This window comes from Bactrocera dorsalis, chromosome 4 (assembly GCF_023373825.1).
Source record: "Bactrocera dorsalis isolate Fly_Bdor chromosome 4, ASM2337382v1, whole genome shotgun sequence".
NCBI lineage: Eukaryota > Metazoa > Arthropoda > Insecta > Diptera > Tephritidae > Bactrocera > Bactrocera dorsalis.
This window is the reverse complement of record NC_064306.1, coordinates 62571309-62597041: the sequence shown is the minus strand read 5'-3', so window position 1 is coordinate 62597041 and position 25733 is coordinate 62571309. Positions and strand designations below refer to the sequence as shown.

Sequence of the window (25733 nt, the reverse complement as noted above, 5' to 3'; positions counted from 1 at the left end):
GGAATCTCCAATTGTAGTCAAACAGCGATGGGGAAGAACGATTCGCGCGCTGTTGTAAACTCGACTATAACCGCATAGGTGATGTTTACGCCAATAAAGAAGAAGAAGAAGTACGGGTAACATGCGTTTTGAATGCATCAATCGCCTCTTCAGATGAATAAAGTCATTCGGTCATGTCATGACAAGTTTTTCCAAAAAAAAACAAAAACAGGCAACCATTTGTTTGAAAGTGCTTCGTGCACAAACAACTTTTGTTGGATTCGGCTCATCTTGAAACACCCATAGACTCTATGTATATTTGCTGTTTGGTTTCGGGCATATACTTACACGTAAATCTGCGATCTGCATCGTTAGTCATGATATCATAGACGTGTTTCGAATCAGCGTTATCGTATTTTTTTTTAACATTTTTCTTCACCAATCGATACCAGCCTTTTTTGATTGACGAACTGTGTGGGATCCAACGTGTACAAATATTTCTTACCGTCAATTTTCCACGCAATATTGAATGTACATACATATCTTGGTTCCACTAATGCCAATAGTTGCCTTTATCTCACCATAAGTCACATGACGATATTGCAATATCATTATCAATAGTTTGTGTAACAACAACTGATTTTGGACGACCTTCGCGAAATTCATCTTGGAGTAATCTACGACCTCGATTGAATTCAACACACCATCGATAAACAGTGGTCCTTGATGGAGCTTCATCATCAAAAATTGAATTGGTTTCATTGATGCACTCTTGATGAGTTAATCCACGTCTATGTTTGTGAAAAATAATCGCGCAAAATTGTTCCGATTTAAGGAGTTACATGGGTTTACAAGTTTCAAAAATTCGAGGGATACAATTCTTAAAGACTTGGCCGAAGGATTTTTTTTTCGTTTACAACAATTTGAAAAAAATACATCCCAAAATTTTTATTGTTTTTTTTTTTTTAATTTTTTTGTTAAAACGCCTGCCAAGAATCCAAGTTTTTTTCTTTGGGTTTCCAAATACCGGAATATAAAAGTCAACCTTCCTTATAGTTTCATTTTCACTTCAAAAACTCTCCAAATCTTCAAACTAACCTTCAAAATGGTTTTTTTTAAACCAAAAATAATTCTACAGAGACATTACTCCTTTATTAAATGAATATTCTTTATTTTTACATTCAAATAAAATATATATATGATACAATAAATGCGTATATTTGTATATAAACACAGCTTCACATATACATATATAGTACATATATGTTATTATATACATTATCGAACCTAAATATAATATTTTGTGCATATTTAACATATATCTATAAACTCTATAAACATACGCCATAATTATAAATATATAATGGCGTTAAAATATACATACATACATATAAAATAATTTTTTAAGCTTCTCAAAAGCCATAAGTATATACTATATAAATATTTACTGGTATATAAAAAACACTTAAGGTGTAAATATGTGGATTTTGCACTTAAACACTGCGTTCGTCGGTTGATTTACAAAAATATATATTTAAAATATGCATATATACCAGATAACAGTAAATTTTTAATTTTTGAAATATATATGTGTTTTACTCATATTTGTTTTGTTTTTTTTCAATATTTTTTAAGTGGCGTTCAGTTGGTTTGAAAGCGCTTTGCCGTAACTAAACTTATTTTCCTCTAAATAACATTAATACATTTACATTTTAAGATAAAAAAATATTTTATAGCATAATTTTAAATTTCTTGCATATAATTTACAATTAACAAATATTTTCCATAACCCAGAAAATAAACGAAATTATTGCGGCATGCAAACAACAAAAAAAAACTTGAAAAAAATCGTAAGAAAATTTCAATTCAACTGAAAATTCTTCTGTTTCCCTTCTGACAATAAAAGAAAAACAAAGAAATTAACACACGAACACATAACAAAGAAGAAATAATAAAAATAAGTATATATATATGATCTAACGGTTACTAAGTCTGCATTACATTAGGTTAAATGAATATTGAAAGTGAATGCGGAAGGATTTTTCGCCAAACGCACAAAATGGCCACCAATGGAGTTTTAAATGTTTTTTGCTTTTGTTGTCGCTTCAGAAAATCTTCGCTAAACTCGGCGTGCGTCTGAAGGGATTCCATGAACTCGATGAGAGACTGCCCAGGCGACTCTTCGGCGATGTGGTCTTGAAGCGTGGTTTTGGTTTCGTTGTGGTGCCAGTGGGACTGGATGAACCGGACGAAACGCCGGATGAGCTGGCTGCAGAGAGCGTGGATATGGAGCCTTTCGATGACAGTGGCTATAAAATTGGGAAAAAAATATAAAAATCATTAAATAAAAATAACAAAAATTCATTAAAAAACAATCAAAAATATATATTTCTTTAACGCCTCACCTTCAGATAATTTCTATCCATTGGCGTAATGACTTTCAGCTCCAGCGTGCTGCCACATGACTGTATTAAGCGCACCACCTGTTGGTGCGAATACCATTTCACATCGATGCCGGCGATTTCCACTATAAAATCGCCCTCTTTAATGCCGCCCAACTGGTTTTAAAAATAAAAACAATAAAAAATGAGTATCGTGCTATGTAAAATTCAAGGTAACAACTCACATCAGCCAGCGAGTTGATTTCGACATGCGCTATAATGACCGGCGCATCGCCACGCACATGAAAGCCGAAGCTCTCCACATCCTCTTTATATTGACTGCAGCCAACTTCGTGGCCTTCGTTTGGTGTCGGACAGTGACAACGGTAGTGTGTGTGCGCGCTCTCATGATATATGGATGAGCCTTTCTGCAGGCGTACACAGCGTGGCGCAGTCCAATGGCGACGTGCTGAGAAAATTGCAATGGGTCCAAGGCGTTTGAAAGGGTCCTCCACTTTATATGATGTGAAATCAGGGCCGGTTAGGGAGAGTGTGAATTTAGAACAGGCTGTAGAGTGGAGATAGAAATAATTTACAGGAAATTGTTATAGTTTGGACTATTAATATTTTTTTAAATTTAGTTGAATTTTTTTATATGTATGTATTTATATAATTTTTATCAGCTTTAAATTATTTTTTAAGATTTTTGAGGCGTCTATTTTTCTTACCTTCTGTTACCGCATCTATCACGTGAAAATCATCTTGTATATCGTTTTGTGGCGCTTCTTCTAGAAATTTTTCGTACTCGTCTTGTGTTTTGTAGTGGGCTTCTTTAAGCACCTGCGTCAGACTTAGTTTGTTCTGGAAGAAGAAGAAGACACAAATTTATTTTAAGAGAAATGTTTTATTACACACTCAAACATAAAAAAATCAGCTCAGAATTTTTATAATATATCTACTACAGTATCTCAAATGGATAATGGTCTCCTGTTTTGAAAGCGATAATAATGACTTGCTCAAGGCTTCCCACAGCAAACATAAAACCGCAGTTTACTGGTGGACTGAAAATATTTCCCAATTCAGATGTACATGTCTCCGCCTTCGCAGATCCTACAGATCCAGGCATATAGGAGCCGCATACCGAGAAGCCGAGCAATAAAACTCAGCAAAAGAGAAGCTGAAGCACGCCATCGGTGGTAGCAAAAAGAAAAAAATGGGAGGAACTACGCAAGGATATTAACAAAAACCTGTGAGGACCCTGAGGGTATAAAATAATAATGAAAAACTTCGGCGGTCGAGCAAAGCCACCTGACTTAACCGCTGCCAAAACGGATCAGATCGTAAAGGCACTCTTCCCCACGCATGAAAAAAGGGCTAGTGATCCAGAACATGCTTTAAGATTTCCGCAAATCCCCCAGTTTACCCTCGTAGAGCTGCAACTAACCACTGACAAGCTTAAGGCCAACAAATTACCCGACCCGGACGGGAACTCAGCGGAAATCCTGAAAAAATTCGCTGCAGAGCGACCGGCAGTACTATTGAATATGTATAACGCCTGCCTCGAAGCCGGAATATTCCCTGAGCCCTGGGAAAAGCAACGACTGGTAAGGGAAAAACAGATCCCAACTGCCATCAGCATACCGTCCACTATGCATACTTGATACAGCGGAAAAGCTTTATGAAAGGCTACTTAAAGCCAGACTGGAAGCTAGCAACGAAGCTGGAGGAAAACATAGCTTTAGGCTCGGCAGATCAACTTCATGAGTTATAAAATTCGTCATTAAAAGTATAGAAGCCGCACAGCGTAGATGGCATAAAAACAAAAGAATAGTGTTGCTGGTGACTTTAGATGCCCGAAACGCTTCAACAGCGCTAGATGGGTGGATATAATTAGCGCTCTCAAAAAAGCTTTAACATTCCCGACTACCAAACAAAAGAGGGATCACGACACTTAATTGGCTACGTGGACGACACTTCAGCATTAATTACAGAGAGAGACACAGAAGAAGCGCGAAGAAAGCTCAATCAGGACGCAAGCATGGCTCGACTCATACAACCTCCAGCTCGCTACAGTAAAACAGCGTTACTACTATCTTGCCCTTGAAATAATTATGCGAACAATTAGATATAGATATTTTAGGACGCAAAAAGACGTAAGACTGGATTCCAGACTAACATTCTGGGTACAAATCCAGCACGTCGCAAGAAAGGCAGCGAAAATCACCCCCTAATTCAGCAGGATATTGGCAAAAGAGGAGGCCCCAGCCAAGAAAAGAGGAAGCTCCTAATGTCGACGACAATCAGCGTCCTATTATACTGAGCTGAAATCTGGGCAGTTGTGCTTAAAAACGAAAACCGGCGTAAGGAAGTGGCCAGAGGACATTGCACCGCAGCCATCAGAGTTGCATCAGCCTCCCAGATCAAATAAATAAAGACATAATAACATGGGAGAATAGATTCGCGGCAGATGGACGGCCAGACTAATAGAAGATCTAAACTTATGGACAAGCCGTAAGTTTGGGGAAGTCGATTTTTACACATTTCAGCTGTTATTTCCAAAGGATGGGAAAAGTCAAAGAGCTGTCAAGCCTATATAACGACGCGACAGAAGACGACGATACATTCTTTGCTGGAGAGTGAAGCAAACTGGGGAATTATCAAGAAATTCGCAGCAAACTTGCTACGCAGCAAAAGGCGGTACCTGGATACAGGTGCGCAGATGTAAATCTCTCAATGAGTAAAATAGAACGACACCCTGAAGTAGTGTGGTTCCAGGGTGGGTGACGGTTCCTTAGAGGGCGGATTTTTAGTGACCTGCAAGTTATTCCTTAATCAACTGATTCGTCAATACTTATTGATTACATAACCTTGAAATATATTTCATCCGACTTGCTGACCTTTCATATTGCTTTCCTTATACAAAGTTTTAATTCACACTTTAATACTGATCTCGCCATGAAATTTTCCAAGAATATTTTGTTTTCATACAATAATGTTTGATGGAATTAAAAATCTTTAATTTGCGTTAAAATAATCAAATCAGCGCATCTAAATAAATTCTGCAGCGAAGCGCATTCTTTATTGAAGATTTATAATTTCTCAGACATAATCAAGGCCGACTATAAATTAGACTTTACAATAGCATATATCAATAAATTACTAGTGCTACTACAAACATGGTAAGGCACACCATGCCGAACGCCAAGCGGTGGGCGTTTTGTGGTGTGCCATCAACAATCATGTCATGTTGTTGTGATTACCTAATGTCAAATGTCAACAATGCTGAATGGCAGCACTTTATGAATTGAAAGCAAGCGCAGCAGCAATTAGCGGCATACCACACATTTTATTTTATACTGCTACTAACATATGTACACCTACATATACATACATGTATATATGTATATGCATGTATTTATGTATGTAAATAACTGCTTAGACTCACCTTCAAAAATCTGCACATGCGCTGCAGGCGTTGCGTTTCTTCATGACTAGCCAGAGCCTCCTTGAGATGGGCGCGTTTCAGCGCCGTCGCGCTCGCCGCATCCTCCTCGCTCTCGTCAAAGGCAGCGGCGGCGGCGCGTAACGCCTCCCGCGCATTGCCGATAAATGACTCGTTGGCAGTGCCGCCATGCGATGTGGCCTGACTCTTCTTGGTGCTGAGCGACGTCTTGTCGGCGGCCACGTCAACGCTGCACGCCTCGTAGTGGTGGGCCAGAGCTGCAAAAACAAGCGCGGGCGAGCGTAAGAAAGAGTTGGAATGATAGAAAAACACATAAGTAAACAAGGTGACGAACGATTAGTAAAGCTTATGATTATGATTATTGCTGAATTGTGCAGCGCGCCATGAACACGTGCGCAATAAATTTGTAAGCGCATATGTATGAGTGTGTGTGTGAGCACAAGGCAAGCCAGTCGCATTCCAAGCGCGCCACAGCATAACGCGACATTCTCAGCTGCAAATGGCGCGCGCGCGTCAAGTGCAACAACAATAACAACACCAAGCTAAATGCTTACCTTTGTAGAACTCAGCTTTGAGCGGCACCAGACCGGCCCAGCACTCCGGCAAGTATGTGTGTGTGTCATTCATTTGTATGTTTTTGTGCATTTCATTGTATTCGAGCGTCAATTGCGCCGCCTCGCCTGCCAGGTCTTTGAAGAGCTGTGCGGAGCGGAAAGAGAAAAAATAGTAGTAAATATATTGACAATATTATAGCGGCAACTGCGTAGAATAACTAGATAACTAGTGACATAATCAGTCGCTGTCATCGGCAGCGCTTTGCATTAGCATATCCACTTACATGACTAGACTCGGTGAGGCCGAGCGCTTCGATCTGCAGCTGCAACTTCTCGAAGAGACATTCGCGCGCCTGTGATAGCATCAGCGAGACGAGCACGTCGAGCACCTGCGGTTTCAGGTCCATGGAGGGCGCATTGGTGAATGTGTCGTAGATGTGTCGAAATATGCCGGCGGCGCGCAGAAAGCTGTCCACTGCCGCATCCAAACCCTTTTCGGTGGTGCGATCGTGTCGTGCGCCGATTTGTGTGTAGATGGCGCCCAAATTGAAGAGCGTGCAGGCCTTCTCGAAGGCAATGGTGCGCTGACAGGAGGGTACACCTGTGTTTGAAGAAGTAGAAAAGTGGGTTTATAAGTGTTAATCCTTCATTAATATGGTCTGAATCAATTAGTGGCTTGCTAAATTTACATAAACACAGTAAAGAGAACCATCTGCGCCGCAGCTATAATACCCTTCAAACTCCTTACAAGAACTTAATTTCGTTCTGTTCGTTCTTTGAGTTTGCATGGCAGCTATATACCATAGTAATTCGATTCGATAATCCACACCAAATTTTGGGTGGATGTCTCGTGAAATGAAAACAATTGCCATACAAGAACTTGATTCCGATCGTTCAGGTTATATGGTAGCTATATGAGATAGTGCTCTGATATTGGCTCTTCCGACAAATTAGCAGTTTATTGAGTAGAGAAGATCATGCAAAAAATTTCAGATATATATCTCAAAAACTAAGCGACAAGTTCGCGTATACACAGACAGGCAAACCAACGAATATGTGGACCCGAGTGTCTATAATTGAAAATATGGGTAATTTATGAGATAGTTAGATAGATAGATTTTTCTTTTGCATGGTCACCAAGAGCACGCTAGCAAAATCCTGACACTGAACACAATTTTCGACGGTTTTCAAGCATAAATCAGCCGATACTGCTACAATTTCCTGTTCGATATTCGTACGAAGTTCATCAATCGTCGCTGGTTTGTTGGCATATACCATAGACTTGACGTAGCCCTACAGAAAATAGTCTAACAGCGTCAAATCGCAAGACCGAGGCGGCCAATTGACTGGTCCATTTCGTGAGATAACACGTTCACCAAACTTGGTTTTCAATAACTCGATTGTGACAATCACTATGTGGCAGGTGGCCCCGCCCTGTTCGAACCGCACATTGTTCAAGTCCACATCATCCAATTCGGGCCAAAAATATTCGGTTATCATTGAGCGGTAGCGCTCCACATTCACAGTGACGTGCCGGTCTTGTTCATCACGGAGGAAGTATGGCGCAATGACGCCGCCGCCCCATAAACCGTAACAAACTGTAATTTTTCGGGATAAAATGGTGACTCTAGGAGTAAGTGTGAATTACTGTCTGACCAATAACAGATATTTTGAAGAAGCCATTCAGCCATAAATGAGCCTTATCCTTGAAGATGATTTTGATGAAAATGCGGATCATTTTCAAGTTCTTGCTCAGCCCAATTCACAAACATACGACGACTCTGGTGGTCAAGATGCTTCTGATCTTGTATCAATTCGATCTTGTAAGCATGTAAACCAAGATCTTTTCGCAAAATTCTCCACAACGACGTCACAGAGATGCCCAACGCTTGAGAACGACGTGTGAGAGACTAATTTGGGTCTTCTTCAATTGAAGCGCTAGTGGCAGCAACATTCTCTACACTACAGGCACTTCTTTATCTCAGTGGCAGGAAAACATTTTGTACTGTGCCTGTGGATTAAAAATTTTCCACTAGGCGTACAATTGTTGATCTGACAGGACGATTATGGCGACTTGTAAATTGGACGTAGTGCTCTTAAAGTTGAGACCATGGACCCCGAATTTCGGTAGTAAATTTTTATAAATTCGACTCGTTTTTGGATCGCATGTCTCTCCATGAAGAAATGGCAAATCTTACTGAAGAGAAATGTCAAAAGAGCGGGGAAAAATATGGCGTCATTTGCTGTCTCTGTTGGTCTACTTTTGTAGCGTCCTTATTGAAATCTCCGTCACTTCCTCTAGCATCCTTATTTTTAATTTATGACCTTCTCTTCGTATAAAATATGTATTTCGATAAATATTTGAGATATTTAGAGGAAAGTTAGTGAAAATTTTTTCTTGACCATAATATGGTTCAGCATTAGAATTAATGAAATTCATCCAGACCTTGGTCTGGTCGCCATAATTTGACATAATTTTAAAATCTTTAAGCATCCTCTCTATTCTTCAGTGAATATTTTATGATAGCATTAACAGTTTATGGCACTAACGTAGACGTTTGTACGGACGTCCATCTATTTCGAATGTCGAGCTCATAAATAAAATATTTTTGCTAACACCAAAAATGATCTCCATCCATTTATCCATCTCTTCAATTTGCCCGAACGCAGTTTCCTTTCTTAATTTATATAGAACAACTCAACAATTCCAAATATTTTCCTCAAATTGCCATTTAATAATTTAGAAGAACATTTTTCCATATGCAGTTCAACCCAAAAATAGCACTTCCTTACTTAATTAGTTTTTCCCCAAAAATTTCCCAAACTCTTTCCAAAACTTTTAAAATACTCACCGGTTAGCGAATCGTACCACTCAAAGTAAACGCCCAAATTCCGGTCTGGCGGAAAGAATCTCCGCTCCACATAGTACAATAAATTGTAGTAACGGAAGAGCAGTGCCACGCCTTGCGCATCGCGTGATGGTGTTCGGGACGCCTATAGAGTGCAAGTGCAAGAAAAAAAATATATTTTACATAAACGAGTTCGTTGCTTAAGTCTTTTGATTCATATGAAATATCACTTAAAATGCAAAGCAACGTTTCATAAAAAAAATCGAAATTGAGTTTTTTATAGCTTACGATTCACTACATCATATTACATATATGTAGCATAAAAATTCCAGCTTCCGTTGTCAGATATAATCATTATATAACCTATATATAACCATTATATAACCACTATATAACCATTATATAACCAATATATAACCATTTTTATAACCAAAACTCAAATTTTATTTCTATATGCGTGCTTTCTATTATATCGCTTTTCCTTCACTTCTTACCTTATGAAAAGTGCTGTTACGTTATTTTGCATTTTATGACGACATATAGGCTAAATAACTTACCTGTCTGGTGTCTGTGATGTCGGCAATGGCATCCACGTATAAAGATGGCTCCTCACTATAATGTTCCAATATTAAGTCGGAGAATGGTTCCATAAAACTGATTTCTTTTGTTTCCTTCAAGCCAAGTGGTATCATTGGCATAAAATTTTCATGACTGCAAAGGAAATAAATAACGGGAAAATATTGCATTATTTAGCGCAAGAATTTGTGGGTCTATAAAAACTAAAAGGAACGACAAAAATAAGTAAAAAGTAAAAATGTATTTTTTCGGCCTTTATCCGATGTTTCTTTTGCCCCAGCCGCTTTGTGAGAATTTATATTAATTTTTATAATTTTTTTTTTTTGATTTCAACTTTTCTTCTGTTGATGTTTTTTTGTATATTTTTTCCTTGTTTTTCAGTTCATAGCAATCAAGTGCCATTTGGCACTCTGACCCCAATCGCCTGCAGCTATTTGGGCCAACGACACAGTCTATACAAATTTCGCCGACTGCGGATGTTCTGAGGCGCATTAGCGCAAGAAAAAGCAACAACAAAGCGCAAAGCTTTAATTCCATAAGACGAAGCATAATGCGACTGTAATCCGCGTGATTTTCTCTCGCAGCGGATGGCAATTTGGTGAGTACAATGGCGAACTCAAATCAAAGTGCGGTTTTACGTTGTTGCTTTTGGCGCGCAATTACTACTAGTATACATATTTATATATGTTCGTAGCTGTCTCCAGCGTGACACGCTTTTTATCAACTACTCAGCCGATAATACAAAATATCATCAACATCATTTTCAAAGCAATGATTTGCCGAATTTCCAACTGTAGCTGTCCTACTCCACATACGAATATTCGCGCAGGCAAACTGTGTTAAATATACAGGTGTGTGCGTTTGTAAGCGTGACAGCTCCCAATTGTCACAATAGCTCATTTGTTCTGTTTCTATAAGAGGCCGCATTCTTGCTTTTGTATGGAGCGCTCTTTCTTTGCTGTGAAGAATCTTCATTAATTGGCTTATATTGGCAATGGTGACACAAAGCCCAGTGAAGCGCTGTATTCGCACCTATTGGGCTAAGGCACACCTCTTTTGTTGTAATAATTTCTGTTGTTGTCAGATTTTAAGCTGCTGTTTTGATGAAGTTGTGATTAATAACGGTGACAGCTGACATACATCTAGCGTGCACACACCTTGAAATTGCAGAGCATTGATTTGATTATGGCGATAATTAAGAAAGATGCAGCTAGAATGGCAACAGTGGATGTCACAAATAGTGGATTTCATAAAATATTTTTTTCCTAAAAGTTCTTAAATGATTTGATGCCAATAATTTCAACTAACAGAACCAACATCTAAGGCAACAACAACATCCAACATCAGAAGCATGTATAGCAACTTTTTGTCTGTGGCGATCTCTCGTTTGGGGTTATAGCCTTTGCATCGTTTCGACGATAGTGCCCTAGATAGTACTGAACACATGTGTTTTGCTATGAGAACTTGCTTTCAAAAGGCTCGTGTATAAATTTCACAACTACCGCATAAAATTTGATGGTGAGGTATAGAGTTCTTGAAGTGACACAAGTCATAAGCATATTTTTAAATCTCTGATGTCAACAGCTACCTTGTTAAGTGGGCTGGAGCGTTACTCACTTAACAAGGTAGCTTAGACCTCTAGTTTTCAATTTTAAACTAAACGAACCGTTCCGTGAGATACGCCTCTTAAACATCGCATATAAGGTTCTATCGAGCGTACTGTTTGAAAGATTGAACCCCACCGTCAACCAACTGATTGGACTTTATCTGGTTTTGGACCTGGAAAATCTACAATCGGACAGATTTTCACCATGCGTCAAATTATGCAAAAGAACCAGTGAAAGGAAGATCGACACAAACCAACTCTTCATCGATTTTAAAGCCGGCTTCGACAGCACAAAAAGGAACTGCCTCCATGCCGCTATGTCTGAACTTGATATTCCCGCAAAGCTAATATGGCTGTGCAAACTGACGTTGAGCCACACCAAAAGCTCCGTCAGAAACGGAAAGGACCTCTCCAAGCCGTTCGATATCACACGAGGTTTCAGACAAGGAGAAATCCTATCGTGTGACTTCCTCAATCTCTTGGAGAAAATACTCGTAATACGAGCTGCAGAGCTAAACAGAGAAGGTACAATCTTCTGTGATAGTGTACCGATGCTTGAGTACGCTGATAATATTGATATAATTGGCCTCAACAACCACGAGTCTGGTAGTAAACGAGGACAAAATTAAATAAGACAACGTCCGGTGTGTTTAACGTGGGTACCTGCTGACGACAGCCTTATCTCACGGCGGTCAAAAGCACAGCGGATAAAATCAATGCGTTGATCAGAGCCCTGACATTTTCAGTACCAATTGGCAGTATGGAATGGATAGAATAACCACCTAGGTAAGGTTCGAGGCCCATCTTAAACATTTTACCGTACTTTGGATCCAGCTCCCGGTTGCAATGCAATTCCAAATTCAACTGAAGAAGTGTCAGTTCTTCCCTCATTTGGGTTTTAAGCGCAACCACCACGATACTCCCCGAGGGCTCAGTCCGCATGGGCAGGTTGGTGCGAACTCCAAGAGCTCCTGCTCTCCGTGGTACTGGCATTTAGTCTCCGATCAGACCTCGTAGCCGAAACTACTACCAGTTTAGCTTCCATACAGCTATGGATTGGTGGCCAGGGGTTGGATGCCATACACAATCACATACACACACCACTCATATAAAATATAACTCTAATACGCCAGCTAAACACCTTCGCCGCTTAAACAACCCACGCGCAAATTACCCTAACTGTTCGGCGTTCCGATTAGTGGAGATTACACCGCTAACATCTAAACGTCCAATAGTCCAGCTAATCCCCATACCACTTTTTGATAGTCATAACTTTAAAGTAGTAGATAACTTCGTGTATCTTGGAATCAGCATTAACACCAACAACAACGTCTAGCTCGAAATCCCATGCTGAATAACTCTTGCCAACAGGTGCTACTTCGCATTGACTACACATGAAATAATAATAAAGAGAAAACCAGCTCTAGAAAGTAGAGCTGTTGGACCATTAGCGCGAGGAAATCGCAGAAAAGAACAATATTTGAAATCAAAATTGCATGTATAGGTCTTCCAATTACTTCCGAATTCACAATATTTTCTAAAACTGTAAATTTGTTCATGTTAAGAGAGTTTAGCGGCAATTAATAAGTAAAAATCGAGACTGAGACCTGTTTCGAACGCTATGATCGGTGCATTACTCTCAAGTGTTCAGGCCCAAAAATGAATTTTAAAGAATTATTTAAGGGATTTCAAAACATTAAGCTTTACGTTACGCGTTTAGCCTGCCCAAACCTCGTTGTTTCTTACTTAACGTAAATTATAACTCATTATATCACAACTCAGTAAAACATATTTCATATTAGATAAGATCAAGTTGTGTTTGAGTGCCAAACAAGTTTAATTGCAATAACGGTAAGTCAAAACAAACAATAATTCAACCACTTGTGTGGCAAAAATATTTTCTTACGCTACCTTATTGGCCGTCGATACTGATTCTGTAATGCATTTAATGACTGTTATTCGATTGTATAATAATAAGAGAGGGGAAAATAAATGCATTGAATAATTAAAAAAAAAAATTAAAAAATGCCGTATTTAAAATGCGAAAACACTATCGACAAATGAATTTAGAAAACGTGAAGAAAAAATAATTTCACGAGCTGCAAAGTATTTATGAGTATAATTATAATTGCAAATGTGCGATTGTTGTTACAATATGATTAGTAAATACAGTTGTTGCTGTAATGGCTGTTAAATAATCACAACTGCAACACTAAGCTACGGCAAATACAACCAAAGCAATGACTTGAAGCTGCAGTAAATACGAGTGTATGGAAAAAAACAATATAAAAAAATAAAAAAATAAGTAAAAAGTAGAAAAAAAAATAATCAAAATATAAAAACAAAAACAACAATTAAAAAACTTTGGAAAAACTTTGCAAAAACTGTTAAACACAAAACCAAAAAATGAAAGGAAAAAAAATGTTGGAAAAATCTTAAACACCAGCGCGTGTCAAGCGGATCGCCGCAAGTCAAGCATGTAATAACAACAATAATAATAACTAACATTAAACAATAATAACAACAAAAGTAGATAGACAGCGCGCCTCAGCCATTAAGGCGCTACGCAACGAACGCCCAAAAGCACGAAAAACTTTTGTAAATTGCTGCCAAGCAAAAACGCCAAATGCCGACAAGCTCGCTGAAAAGCCTACGAAACACGCAAGCTTCGCGCACTTTGCGGTTAAGCGTTAAAAATTAGATAAACAAAAATGTGGAAAATGCAAGAAGAAAACGATAAAAAATTCCTAATTAAAAAAGATATGTATGTGAGAGATCAAGCAGATTAAAAGAAAATAATGCAGCAAGATAACGGAAATTAATTTTCACGCTGCAGATTGAAGCGATTTGCTCGAAAGCGATTAAATATTTGCTCGAAAGCAATTAAACATGAGATTTTGAATTTTTGTTTTCGCTTACAAACTATGTTTTGAGTATTTTCCAACTATTTTGATTACATTTTTTTAATTTGTTTGAAAATAAAATTACAAAAATGCATTAAACGTTATATAATACACCTCGGGAAAAATATTGGTGCTAAAATTAAAATTTATGGAAATTTTAAGTATTCAAAGCAATTTTTTTAAATATTAATAAAGCTGCTGTCAAGCTCAAGGCCAACGAATCACCAGGCCCAAACAGGATCCCAGAAAAAATCCTGAAAACAATCGCAGCAGAGCGACCGGCAGTAGTATTGAATATGTAAAACGCCTGCCCCGAAGCCGGAATATTCCCTGAACCGTGGAAAACTTACTTATAACTCAGACTCGAAGCGGCTATCAACGAAGCAGGAGGACTCTCCCCTAAGCAACACGGCTTTAGACCCGGTAGATCAACTCTAGGAACTATAAAATATGCCATTGAAAGCATAGAAGCCGCACAGCGTAGATGACATAAATACAAAAGAAGTGACTTTAGATCTTCGAAATGACTTCAACAGCGCTAGATGAGTGGAAAAAATTTTTAAAATCGCCGACTACCTCAGAGCCGTGGTGCAATAGAAAACTGCTATACCAATCTAAAGAGGGATCACGACAGATAGCGGTCACATCAGGAGCGGTACAAGGATCAATTCTATGCCCAGACTTGTGGAACATCAGTTATGACGGTATATTAAAACTCGAAATGACAGAAGAGTCGTACTAATTTACTACGCGGACGACGTTGAAGCAGTCAGTAATTACAGCAAGAGACATAGAAGAAGCGCGAAGAAAACTTAATGAGGTCAAGATATGGACGCATGCATGGCTCGATTCAAATAACCGCAGCTTGCTACAGAAAAAACAGAGCTGCTACTGCTAACAAATAAACACACACCCTCGAAATAAGTATGCAAACGACTACGGATAGGACATAAAAAGCAGTAAAATATCAAGGTGTAAGGCTGGACCACAGACTAACCTTCTGGGTACAAGTCCAGCACGCCGCAGGAAACGAAGCAAAGATCACCTCCCAACTGAGCAGCCTAATGGCCAACATAGGAGGCCCCCGACAAGAAAAGAGTAATCTCTTAATGTCGACGACAATCAGCGACCTATTATACGGAGCTGAGATCTGGGTTAAGAAACGCTTTTCAGCAGAAATTGTGCTAGCTAGTAATAGTTAGGAGAGATATTTTTAAAAAACTTAAAATATTAAATATTTGAATATTCATACCGTTCATTATTGATTGCAATATGCTAAATAAATAAAAACTCACTCTTATCTCACTTCTAACGCCCGTCATAAGCCTTTTACTGACTTAAAAAAATATATTTTTGAAAAATAAAAACTAATTACAAAAGGTAAATATTGTATTGTTTTCCTTTTTGTTGATTAGAAAAGTCTGTTTTTAGTTTTGGACAAGCACTAAGGCCATTATTATTATTTATAATAATTATTTAATGATAACTATACAGTACAGTAAATTATTCTCATGCTATAAATATATAAAAAGTTGCAAAATATTATAAACCAACCTTCGATTCTATTAAAAGCCGCACTTATAGTAGTATTAATATGTATATTTATGCAGGTGTGCCGGTATGCCGGTATTTGTTCCTTACAAACACATAAGTAATGAGAGAAATTTCTCGCAAATATTTAAATTCGGCATTCAATAATAATAAAAACAACAGAAAACACTTGTTATCAGCAACAACACAAATATTAGGAGGCGCAATGAAAAATAAATACATATACATATATTAGGGTGGGTAAAAAAAAATTAATAACGAGATTTTTATTTTTCTACTTCTCTGATAATAAGAAAAAAATAGTAAACTGTAAGGCCGAGGATCTACCAGTAACAATTAAGAGCGCATACTTAGAGAGATGTTATTAGAGGTGTCTATGAATTTATTTTTCAGTACCAAGCAAAAAAAAATACGAGATATTTTTTTGCCCTCCCTAATAAATATGTATGTATGTATATAGTATTAAATAGCAACGGTTGGCAGGTTTTTGGGAGTTCCGCTTGGTTGAGTTAAAACGCGCTTGACCAGAAATAACGACGCAAATGAGTAAAATGCAAAAACAAATATATGTACATACATAAATAGAGGAGACTGTGCAAAATGTAGTCATATACATACATACATATGTATATAGTTTTGCTTGCATTAATATATAACTCTGTGACAGCAACTAATTACTGGCGTATAATTTTGTCATAAGTTCTTATAAGTGTATGTAATAAACAATTTTAGGTTATAAAATTTTTTAGTAATTTTTATAGCAGAATCTATTATTTCTTCTCTTGGTCTGTAGCAAATTGTTGGAAAACTTAGTATACAAGAGTTATTTGCTATGCTTGCTAAATCTGACGTCAGAATATTTTTAATTAAAAAAGTACAGTGCGTATGAGTGACTTTTTTAACCTGTTGGGATGTTCATGTAAATATTAATGCAGAAAAACAATGACAGGTCTCTAAGACTCTATTAATATAGATGTCGAAAAAATAAATATTTAAATTTAAATTTTAAAGATAACCATTGAGTATTCAGAGGTTAATCATATAAAGACATACATATTTAGTGTTCAAGTACTATGGAATGTGTATATGGATTCTTTCGTTCTATTATCCGATTTTCTTTGATAAAAACAAGGAAAACTATTGATATTATGCAGTTATTATTTTAGATAAATATGTGTTTTGTTTGTTTGAACATTCCAGCATTTAAAAATAATCAACTTAGGTATTTCCCCGTTTTTTCAATGTATTTATATGTACATAACTGTAATAAATAAGAGGTTGTGAATAATAACTTTGTTTTAATGATAATTGCAACAATTAACTGCAATTGAATTAACAACAAAAACAATATTAACATTTTAAGCGAGCAATAATGAAATAAATTGGTGGAATTAGAGCAATTACATAAAATATTTCGTAAAACTCGTGAAGTATTTCCTATTGTTTTTGTTATTAAGCGAATAAATAGAAAAATAGAACTTGATAACTTATTAAATCAACTGTTCTATATATAAATTAATTTATATTTCAAATTAATTTTAATGACAAATTTTATGAAAATTAAACAAAAATATTTGAAGAACATATATTTTATTTTGTTTGTTTTAATTCAAAAAAAATATTTTTTTATTTATATTTTATAAAACATTTTTTTATTTAAACATTTTATTTATAAGAAAATATTTTTTATTAAAAATTTTTATTTGTAAAACAGTATTTATTATTTAAAAATTTTACTTATAAACAAAAATTTTTTATTCAAAAATTTTGTTAGTGAAAAAAATTATTTTATTTACATTTACTTTTTATTAAATATGTTTTATAAATTATATTAACACTTTTTTATTTAAAGAAAAAAATATTAGGATACATTTTATTTTAAGAGTTAAAATAGAATTTTATTGGAAGTTACAAAAAATATTTTAAAAAATTTTATTAACAATTTATGAATATTAAAAAAAGTATCTAAAGAGCATTTATTATATTTTGTTTATATTAGTTAACAAATTTATTTTATTCAAAATTTTATTTTTTTATTAAAAAAAAACTATTTATAAAGAATAATTTTTTATTTACACTTTTTTATTAAATTTTTTTTTTTTAATTTATTCTAAGAGTTAGAATGGAATGTTTATGAGAGTTACAAAAAAAATTAATACAAATATAAGAACATAAAAAATATTTAATGAACATATATTTTATTTTGATCATTTTAATAAAAAAAATTATATGTTTAAAAATTTTATTTGAGAAACATTTTTATATTTAAACATTTTTAATTAAAAAAAAATATTTTTTTTAACTTGTTAAAATAATTTTTTATGTAAAAGTACTAAAAAAATATTAAAAAAATAATAATTACTATATGTTTTAATTTTTCATAAGATTTAAAGCAGAATTTTTTATTACTAACAAAAAATTACTGTTGTCTACTACATTTTCCAAACCACAAATTTATTTCCCGTGTAGTCGTGTGTCGTTCACATTAAGCCGACCACAAGTTGAGTACAAAAATAACGAGAATATTTTTATTAGTCATTATTATTTACGGTACTTTTCAAATATTCGCATTTAGCACGCGCTATAGCTTACAAAAACAAATGTTGTAACATACATGTATATAGTAGAAGTACAGTTAGTATATTTGTATAGAAAATTCCTCGTCTTAATGTCAACAGCTAATTACTTGGCTTTAGCTATGGGTTACACTCATTACCTACAATATAATCGCATATTAACACGTTTTGGTGATTGGCACAAAGTAAGTAATTGCAAAAAAATTAAGCCCCGCTATAAAAACTTAGGTGAATTATAAATTAGAAATTCTTACCTATATGATTACTTTGTTGTAGTAATTATTAGCTTTTAAATTTAAATACATTGTTGTAACTACTTCGGTAAGTAAAAAGTGAAGTAAAAAGTTATTGTAGTTTGTAGTAAGGAAGTTTTAAATTTTTTAAAAACTAGACTTATTTGTTGAAAAATTGATGTTTATTGCATTCCGTGACTTTTGGAGCTGATCATGAAAATTTTTAAAAAGGTGACTCCGATAAAATCAGACTTTTGGAGCTTATCATGAAGGATGATACCTATAAAATCGGTGTTGTTTTTATACTCAAAACTCTTTGGAATTCGTTGGATGGATAGTTGCTTGGATAGAGAATTCCAAAACACAATGAAATTGAGAACTGATCGCAAGCCACTACACTTCAGCCATGAAAAGATTCTCAGATTCTGGAGACTTAACTAAATGCAACTCATCTATATAGTCGCTGGAGTACTTACTATATTCAAGAAATCTAGGAAAAATCGGATATTTACCAGAATTCAACGTAGAATAATGCATGTGGAATGGAGATTATTCCTTTTATTATGCATATCTATGTATATATTTAGCATTGTTTATTTTCAAACCTGTAGCATTGCCCCTTAAAAGAAGTAGTAGGTCAACTGCATTCATAATCAACAATTTTGACCTATAGACTTAACTTATAGATCGGAACTAATTTGTAAATATATCGCTGTTACAGAAAATTTCTATATTCTTCAAGTAAACGTCATTCTGTACTTCATTTGAGTAATTATTATCTATTACTTGATCTGTAGACCTCGAAGAGATGAGAGTGGATGCGTAATAAAATGAAGAATTGTTCAGAATTTCTCTTTATTATTACACTTTCACGCATCTACTTTCATTTCTTTCTTTTTTCGAGGTTCTTCGAGGTCTACAAATCACTTTTCCTTGTTAACGGAAAATTTGAAAATTCCTGAGATAAGCCTCGAAATTAGAAAAACCAATACATTTAATGTATCTAAGATGGTTGATACCTTCACTGGTACTTTTGAGCGGACTTTAGTATAATTTACATATTAGAAAGTATCATGTCGAAGGAGCACTCTTTTTTCAGAAATTCTTTCTGCTTGTTCAATCTCAAATCTCAATCCTTTTCTAATATATTCTCGAAAAAGAACTTTTTCCAGCAATTTTTCCTGTTTTTCCACCTCAACCCTGCACCAGAAAGAAATATTCTTGAAGAAGATTATATAGCATACATAGCTGTTTCATAAAAATTGAGTTTTCAACTATTTTCAGTATCGATAAAAATGTCTAAAATCTTCATATAACAATAAAAATGCAAATCGTCACGCAGAACTGTTGCTTTGTATCATTAAACACAAGTAACTAAGATTAATGCATTTCAAAAACACGAGTCAGCTCATTGTTCTGAAACTGATAGGAACATAAAATTCCATTTATAGATAATAAAATGGTTGAAGTAATAAATTTTTGCAATTTCTAAACAACACTTCCTGGTATGTCTGTTGAAACAACGATAACATAAAAAAATTGAGTAAGAAATAACTGGTTAATATTCGATATGTATAAAATATTATATATCTACATACATATACATACATATATATGCATAAATAGATATGTAAATATTCACTCGTACTCACCTATCACTCTGATAGATTTCCACCGAAGAATTCAACTCAGCCAATTGTTCTTTCAGCAACTGTAAATTTGAATTGACGAAGCTCAGCTCGAGAGCGACTGTGTCGCGCAGCTTGCGATTTGTGGTGGCCTACAATTGCACACATATAAATAAAGTAGGAGATTAGTAATGTTTTTTTACAAACAACTAAATAAACACACAGAAATAGTTAAATGCTTATACAAGTATACAGGCATAACTCACTTTAAATAGGTTTTCAGCGCCAGCGCGTAGTCGCAGCTCCTTGTTGATTTCCTGATTCAATTTACAGCGACGACTCTGCAACTTGCCACGGCATGTCGCCGCACGCGGATCGGAGCCCTGGAAAATGAAGAATAACCGAAATAGATTAATGATTAGTCAACTAATTTTGAGAATAAGGTTGTAAAAACATATTTTGATTATTATTTTATAATTTCTGTAGCCCGGCGATGAGTCATCAAATTTATTAATGTACATAGTACAATGAACATTAATATCACATCGCAGACTAAAAAGACATACATACATACGCCAGAAGTTCTGGGTTTTTGCACAAACTAATTGCGTTACATCTATTCTGGTAATTGGATAATACTTTAGTGCACCAAATAAGGTTAATATGAATTTTGGAGAAAAAATTCGTCAGATGACTTAGTTGAAATAGATACAATAGAACAATCGGTGGGAAATTATGTTTACGAATATAGACACACATACATAACTCTAATCGTACATAAATTATTTGAATTTTGCCTTCTCGTATTCCCATTAAAAGCGGTTTGTCATGTCAGTTATGATACGTTAAAGGGGTTTAATGGGTTCCTCGGTTAAAAAATAGCTTTTTTTCAACATTTTTTTCTCATATAAAAAAAGAAATATTTTATTACAATTTTTTATTGTTACAAGCATACACTATTAACGAAGAAGTTCTGAATTTTTGGAAAAAAATATTTTGCACTCGGCCATTGTGACGCCATTTCCGGCGACTCCTCGGAAAGAAGATGCGCCCCCTTTTTAATTAAAACCTTGACTTAGAATTTGGAAGAAGGAAAAACAGCTGAAAATTGGATTTTTGGCATTTTGGCATTTACAAAAAAAAAAAATTCTGTGAAAATTTCGCAACATGCAAATAGTTGTAATCGAAAAAAAAACCCTCTCGTCCAAGTCTTTAAGAATTGTATCACAAAAACCTGCGTAAAATTTCATGTAGATCGGTTGAGTAATTCTGGAAAAATCTTAACAGCCGACTTTAAAAACATGGTTTCGAGAAAAACGCATTTAAAGACATTGAACTTAACCTAGCTAGCCTCGAGCGCACATGTTCTGAAGGCTGTATCTCCGAAACTATTACTCAGAACAAATTGACAATTTAAGACAATATTCCAGAAATGTTGTAGAATTTAATTAGATAATAAAAAAAATTAATTTTTTTGAAACCCGTAAACCCATGTAACCCCTTATATAACCATAGGGCAAATTAATAAAAACCATTTCATGTTTAGGTCGAAGAAAAGTTCTTCAAAACTAACGATTATGATTTGTACAGTTTAGCTGGAACAATTTGTTCAGTTATCTGAAGCCTTCTTACAAATGTCAGTCTGAAAAAAAGTCTGATAAAGATTTTTCATCGATAGATTTATTATTATCAGCCAAACCTTTGGAGTCCAAATCAGTTATAAAGATTATAGACTACTGTAAATAAGAAAAACAGACAAGCTTGTAAAAGTTTTAACATGCCTGAGATTAACTGACCAAAGTACTTCGATTTGCTAAGCTATAAAATATAGATTTGAAGTAAGCTCCTTTGCTAACCTCAAAAAGTTTCAAGATTCGCACTATTTCTACAGAATATATCGTCATATAAATTCTTCACCCCAAAACTATTATGAATAAAAACATTTAACTTTGACACAATATAGAGTTTTATATAATGATCAGTCCTTGATTATTATTTCAAAATCACATTTTTCGACTTACGACGTTCTTGCAATAAGCAAACTATATGCTTTGGTTTACTTTTCTACCATTTTTCAATATTTAGGGCTTATGCCTCGTAAATATAATAATATATTTAATTCTTGAGCTTTACAACGGAACCAATTTACTTATGCCTGCCTATAACAGTCTAGTTATTACAATGCCATACAAAGCTTTGCCCTCCAAAAGCGGCCAATTAATACAGAATTAGTCTAAATGAAAAATTATGGTGAACAAAACTCAACTTTTGGCCCACATAACAAAGTTGAATGGCATAACCATGTTAGAGCAGGCACTTACACACAGACACAAACACTTAAATACATATTGGCTTGTAAGCGTGCTTGCGGATGGCCACAAATGTCAACTGCCAAAAATGATGGACAACAAACAGAAACGCTGATAAAAATAGGTACAAAAGCTGCACAAGCAGATATGTGCATATGTATGTATATATGTATGTAAAATCATGTAAACAGAACAAAGCAGCAAAAAAGTGGTAATACCTACAACTATACTAGCAACAGTAACAACAAAACCGAGAGCCACCAACTGACGAATGTCATCGCATGCAAATGGCAATCAAAGACACGACAGCAGAGGCGACACTCGCAACAAAAACAAATGCGTCGTGCTATAAACCAACAACAATGCTCTGCACAGCACCTAAACAGCGCCACACCAGAAAGCCAAGAGCAAACCAAGCGCACCAACAACTGTCGACAATTGTTTATAGCGAACCATGAAAAATCACAATGCCGATTGGTAAAGCGTAAAATGTAAATAGAACAACAATAGCAACAACTGTGTATGTGAGTAGTTGAACAGCGTGTCAAACAAAGTGTAACCGCAAGTACCACTGTACACATGTATGTGTATGTCTTTATGTAAGTATGTGTGTGTCTATTTGTTTTGTGGTGCAACCATTTGTGTTATTGGTGGCTGCCAGTTGAATGAAGAGTTAAAAAAAAATCGTGGCGTCAAGACATCAAGCAAACACAGTTAAGAACACAAAAAAGGTTGTTGACACTATTTACATGAATGTTGTTGGCGAAAAATGTTGTAAAAGTGGCAATTACCGACTTACAAACAGAAATGTGTATTTATTCATAAACTTCTAGAGATTTATGTTACATACACAGACAGCTTTGTAGGGAACATCGATTTTTCTGTTCAAAGCACCCACAATGTCCATACATATGTAAGTATTGTATGTAGATATATACATACATACGTTCATATCACATATTTGCCAAAGTTGTAAACTCCAAGCGCAATAATAATTTCTTTAGCAAATAATATGGCAAAAGCAAATAAGGCGCTCGGTATAGAAATGGTGATAAATAGCGAGAGAGTATTGTCTATAGCCTTAATAACGCATGTCGAAAAGCAAAAGAATTGAAAAAATTATAATTATGAAAAAAATTAAATCTTAACAAATATTTGAACCACGGTACATCGTCATAGATATTTTTATGTAAATAAATATACATTACATATTTGTATATATTTATTAGCTTCGAACCTTTATGCAAAATTCCTTCATATTTCATATTGCTCAAACCTACATATAAATACGTACACATTTCTATATACTGTATACTATAAAAACTATTGTTATTTAGAATATATGTAAATATGATCAATAAAACTTTAGCAGTTGTGGCAAATTTCATAGAGTACCAGAGAAGAAACAAAGAATTTGAGAAAAAGAAAAATTAGAAAAAATAATTTTAATTCTTTTAAACGTTTTTTAAGAAAATTTATACCATTCTTCTTTTACCTTCATAAATATTGTTTCGAAATTTTTAATTCCTAACAATTTATTTTTTTAAGTTTAAGGGGTTATATACAGTTAGAATTTTTAAAAAATTGTTTTTTTTTATTTTTTTTTTCTTAATGTACATATATTTAGGAACATATATAGAAAAATTCATATCGCTCCGGTGAAATTTCGAAGTTACAAGCAAATTTTAAAAGGCGTATCCTTTCCTATGTAGAGAGCATTCTAAACATTAAACGAGTTTTTTCTCAAAATGGTGTTTTCAAATCCTTGACCAATATAGTTCGAACGGCCTAAACCGATTAGTTTCAAATTTAACATGAGCTCCTAAATATATTTTTTTAGTAATTGAAGGAAGACTGGTGTTTTCTCCCGATAAATATTTTTTTATAAACAATTTTACGCCGAAATTTTTCTCAAAAATCATTTTTTTTTTTTGAGAAAGCGTCAGTTTTTGTCAAAATATGATATTTTGCTTATTCCTTCGATTAATTACTAGATTTGATATTACTTTAATGAAATCTGTTTGTTGTTTTTAATTTCAGAGGATAGAGTTCAGAAAAATAGTGGTTCAGCGAAAAGTATTTTTTGATGAGAAGTTTTCGAAGCTCAGCTGTAGTTCCCTTTCTAAATAAATATTTTTACTAATACTAAGCCTTAATATAAAGTGAAAAGACACCATACTCGTAATTCTTGTATATATACTATAAATTTTTAAATAATAAATTTGAAACTTTTCGCAGAAAAATTCTGGAAATCGGAATTTTTTAATGTTTGAATAGAATTAAATTTTCTTCCATATAGAAAAACTTGGAAATGAAAAAAACATCTTTGAGTTGAGATAAGCCGGTAGTCAGATTTTTCCATATACAAAATTATAATATAAATCTTAGAATATTTCCTAAAAATTTGAAATAAATCGGTTAAATATTTTGGAGTATTCAATAATAGTATGGTTCCCGACCACTCGTATGTTCATGTGAACCTTCAAATGCATTTTTCTTTTAGTACAACAGAATATTTTGTATTTGTATTATTTCTGTATTTCTAGATACCTCAATGTTTAATTTTTATTAAATATGTTTAATTTTATAATTAACCTTGATTTTGATCTGTTTTGTCGTGGGTTTTTCGGCCTCGGCTCACCTTTGCACGATATTCAGCCGATTCCGGGTCTGTTCTGGGTCGTAAGCTAGATTCAAGATTTATGCAGTTATAATTCGCTTCATGACATCTTGTTAGTTGTTTTACAGACGTTAATGCAACGCCGTTTTGCGAAAAACTTGAATGATTTTTGAACAGTAGTGGTTTTACTTCTCTTAGGGCAACATAATCTGTCAAAATGGTTTTCACTGACTTTCGATATTCAACAGTAAGTAAGAACTTTCAGAAAAACAAGCGTATACTAAGCCCTATTGATTATTTTGATGAGGAATGCCTTTGGTTTCTAACCTAAGCCTAAAATTGAAAACCTAGTTTTAATATTATTTGCCCACGAAATGTACTATAGTCCAATTTTTCCAAAAAAAATCGTCTTTTCTTAACCGAATATTATAGATGACAATTTGATGGCCACGAAAGACCATGTTTGACGAGAACAGCCAATGGCAAGAAATTTCGATATTCGAAA

The 25733-nt window shown here is 34.7% G+C and overlaps 1 protein-coding gene across 2 annotated transcripts in view; it reads right to left on the bottom strand.

The window, feature by feature from the left end:
- Positions 1–1126: 1126 nt before the first annotated feature.
- LOC105226921 (rhophilin-2) overlaps positions 1127–25733 on the bottom strand; it is a 123416-nt gene continuing 98809 nt past the window's right edge. For both annotated transcript variants that reach the window (XM_049456526.1, XM_049456527.1), the window contains 11 exons: positions 20566–20682; positions 20324–20451; positions 9784–9937; positions 9230–9371; positions 6662–6978; positions 6378–6522; positions 5806–6080; positions 3089–3221; positions 2606–2928; positions 2385–2537; positions 1127–2288 (listed from right to left, as the gene is read on the bottom strand). In XM_049456526.1, the coding sequence (XP_049312483.1) occupies positions 2085–2288; positions 2385–2537; positions 2606–2928; positions 3089–3221; positions 5806–6080; positions 6378–6522; positions 6662–6978; positions 9230–9371; positions 9784–9937; positions 20324–20451; positions 20566–20682 (2091 nt within the window). In that variant the 3' untranslated portion in view covers positions 1127–2084. The remainder of the gene's footprint in view (positions 2289–2384; positions 2538–2605; positions 2929–3088; positions 3222–5805; positions 6081–6377; positions 6523–6661; positions 6979–9229; positions 9372–9783; positions 9938–20323; positions 20452–20565; positions 20683–25733) is intronic.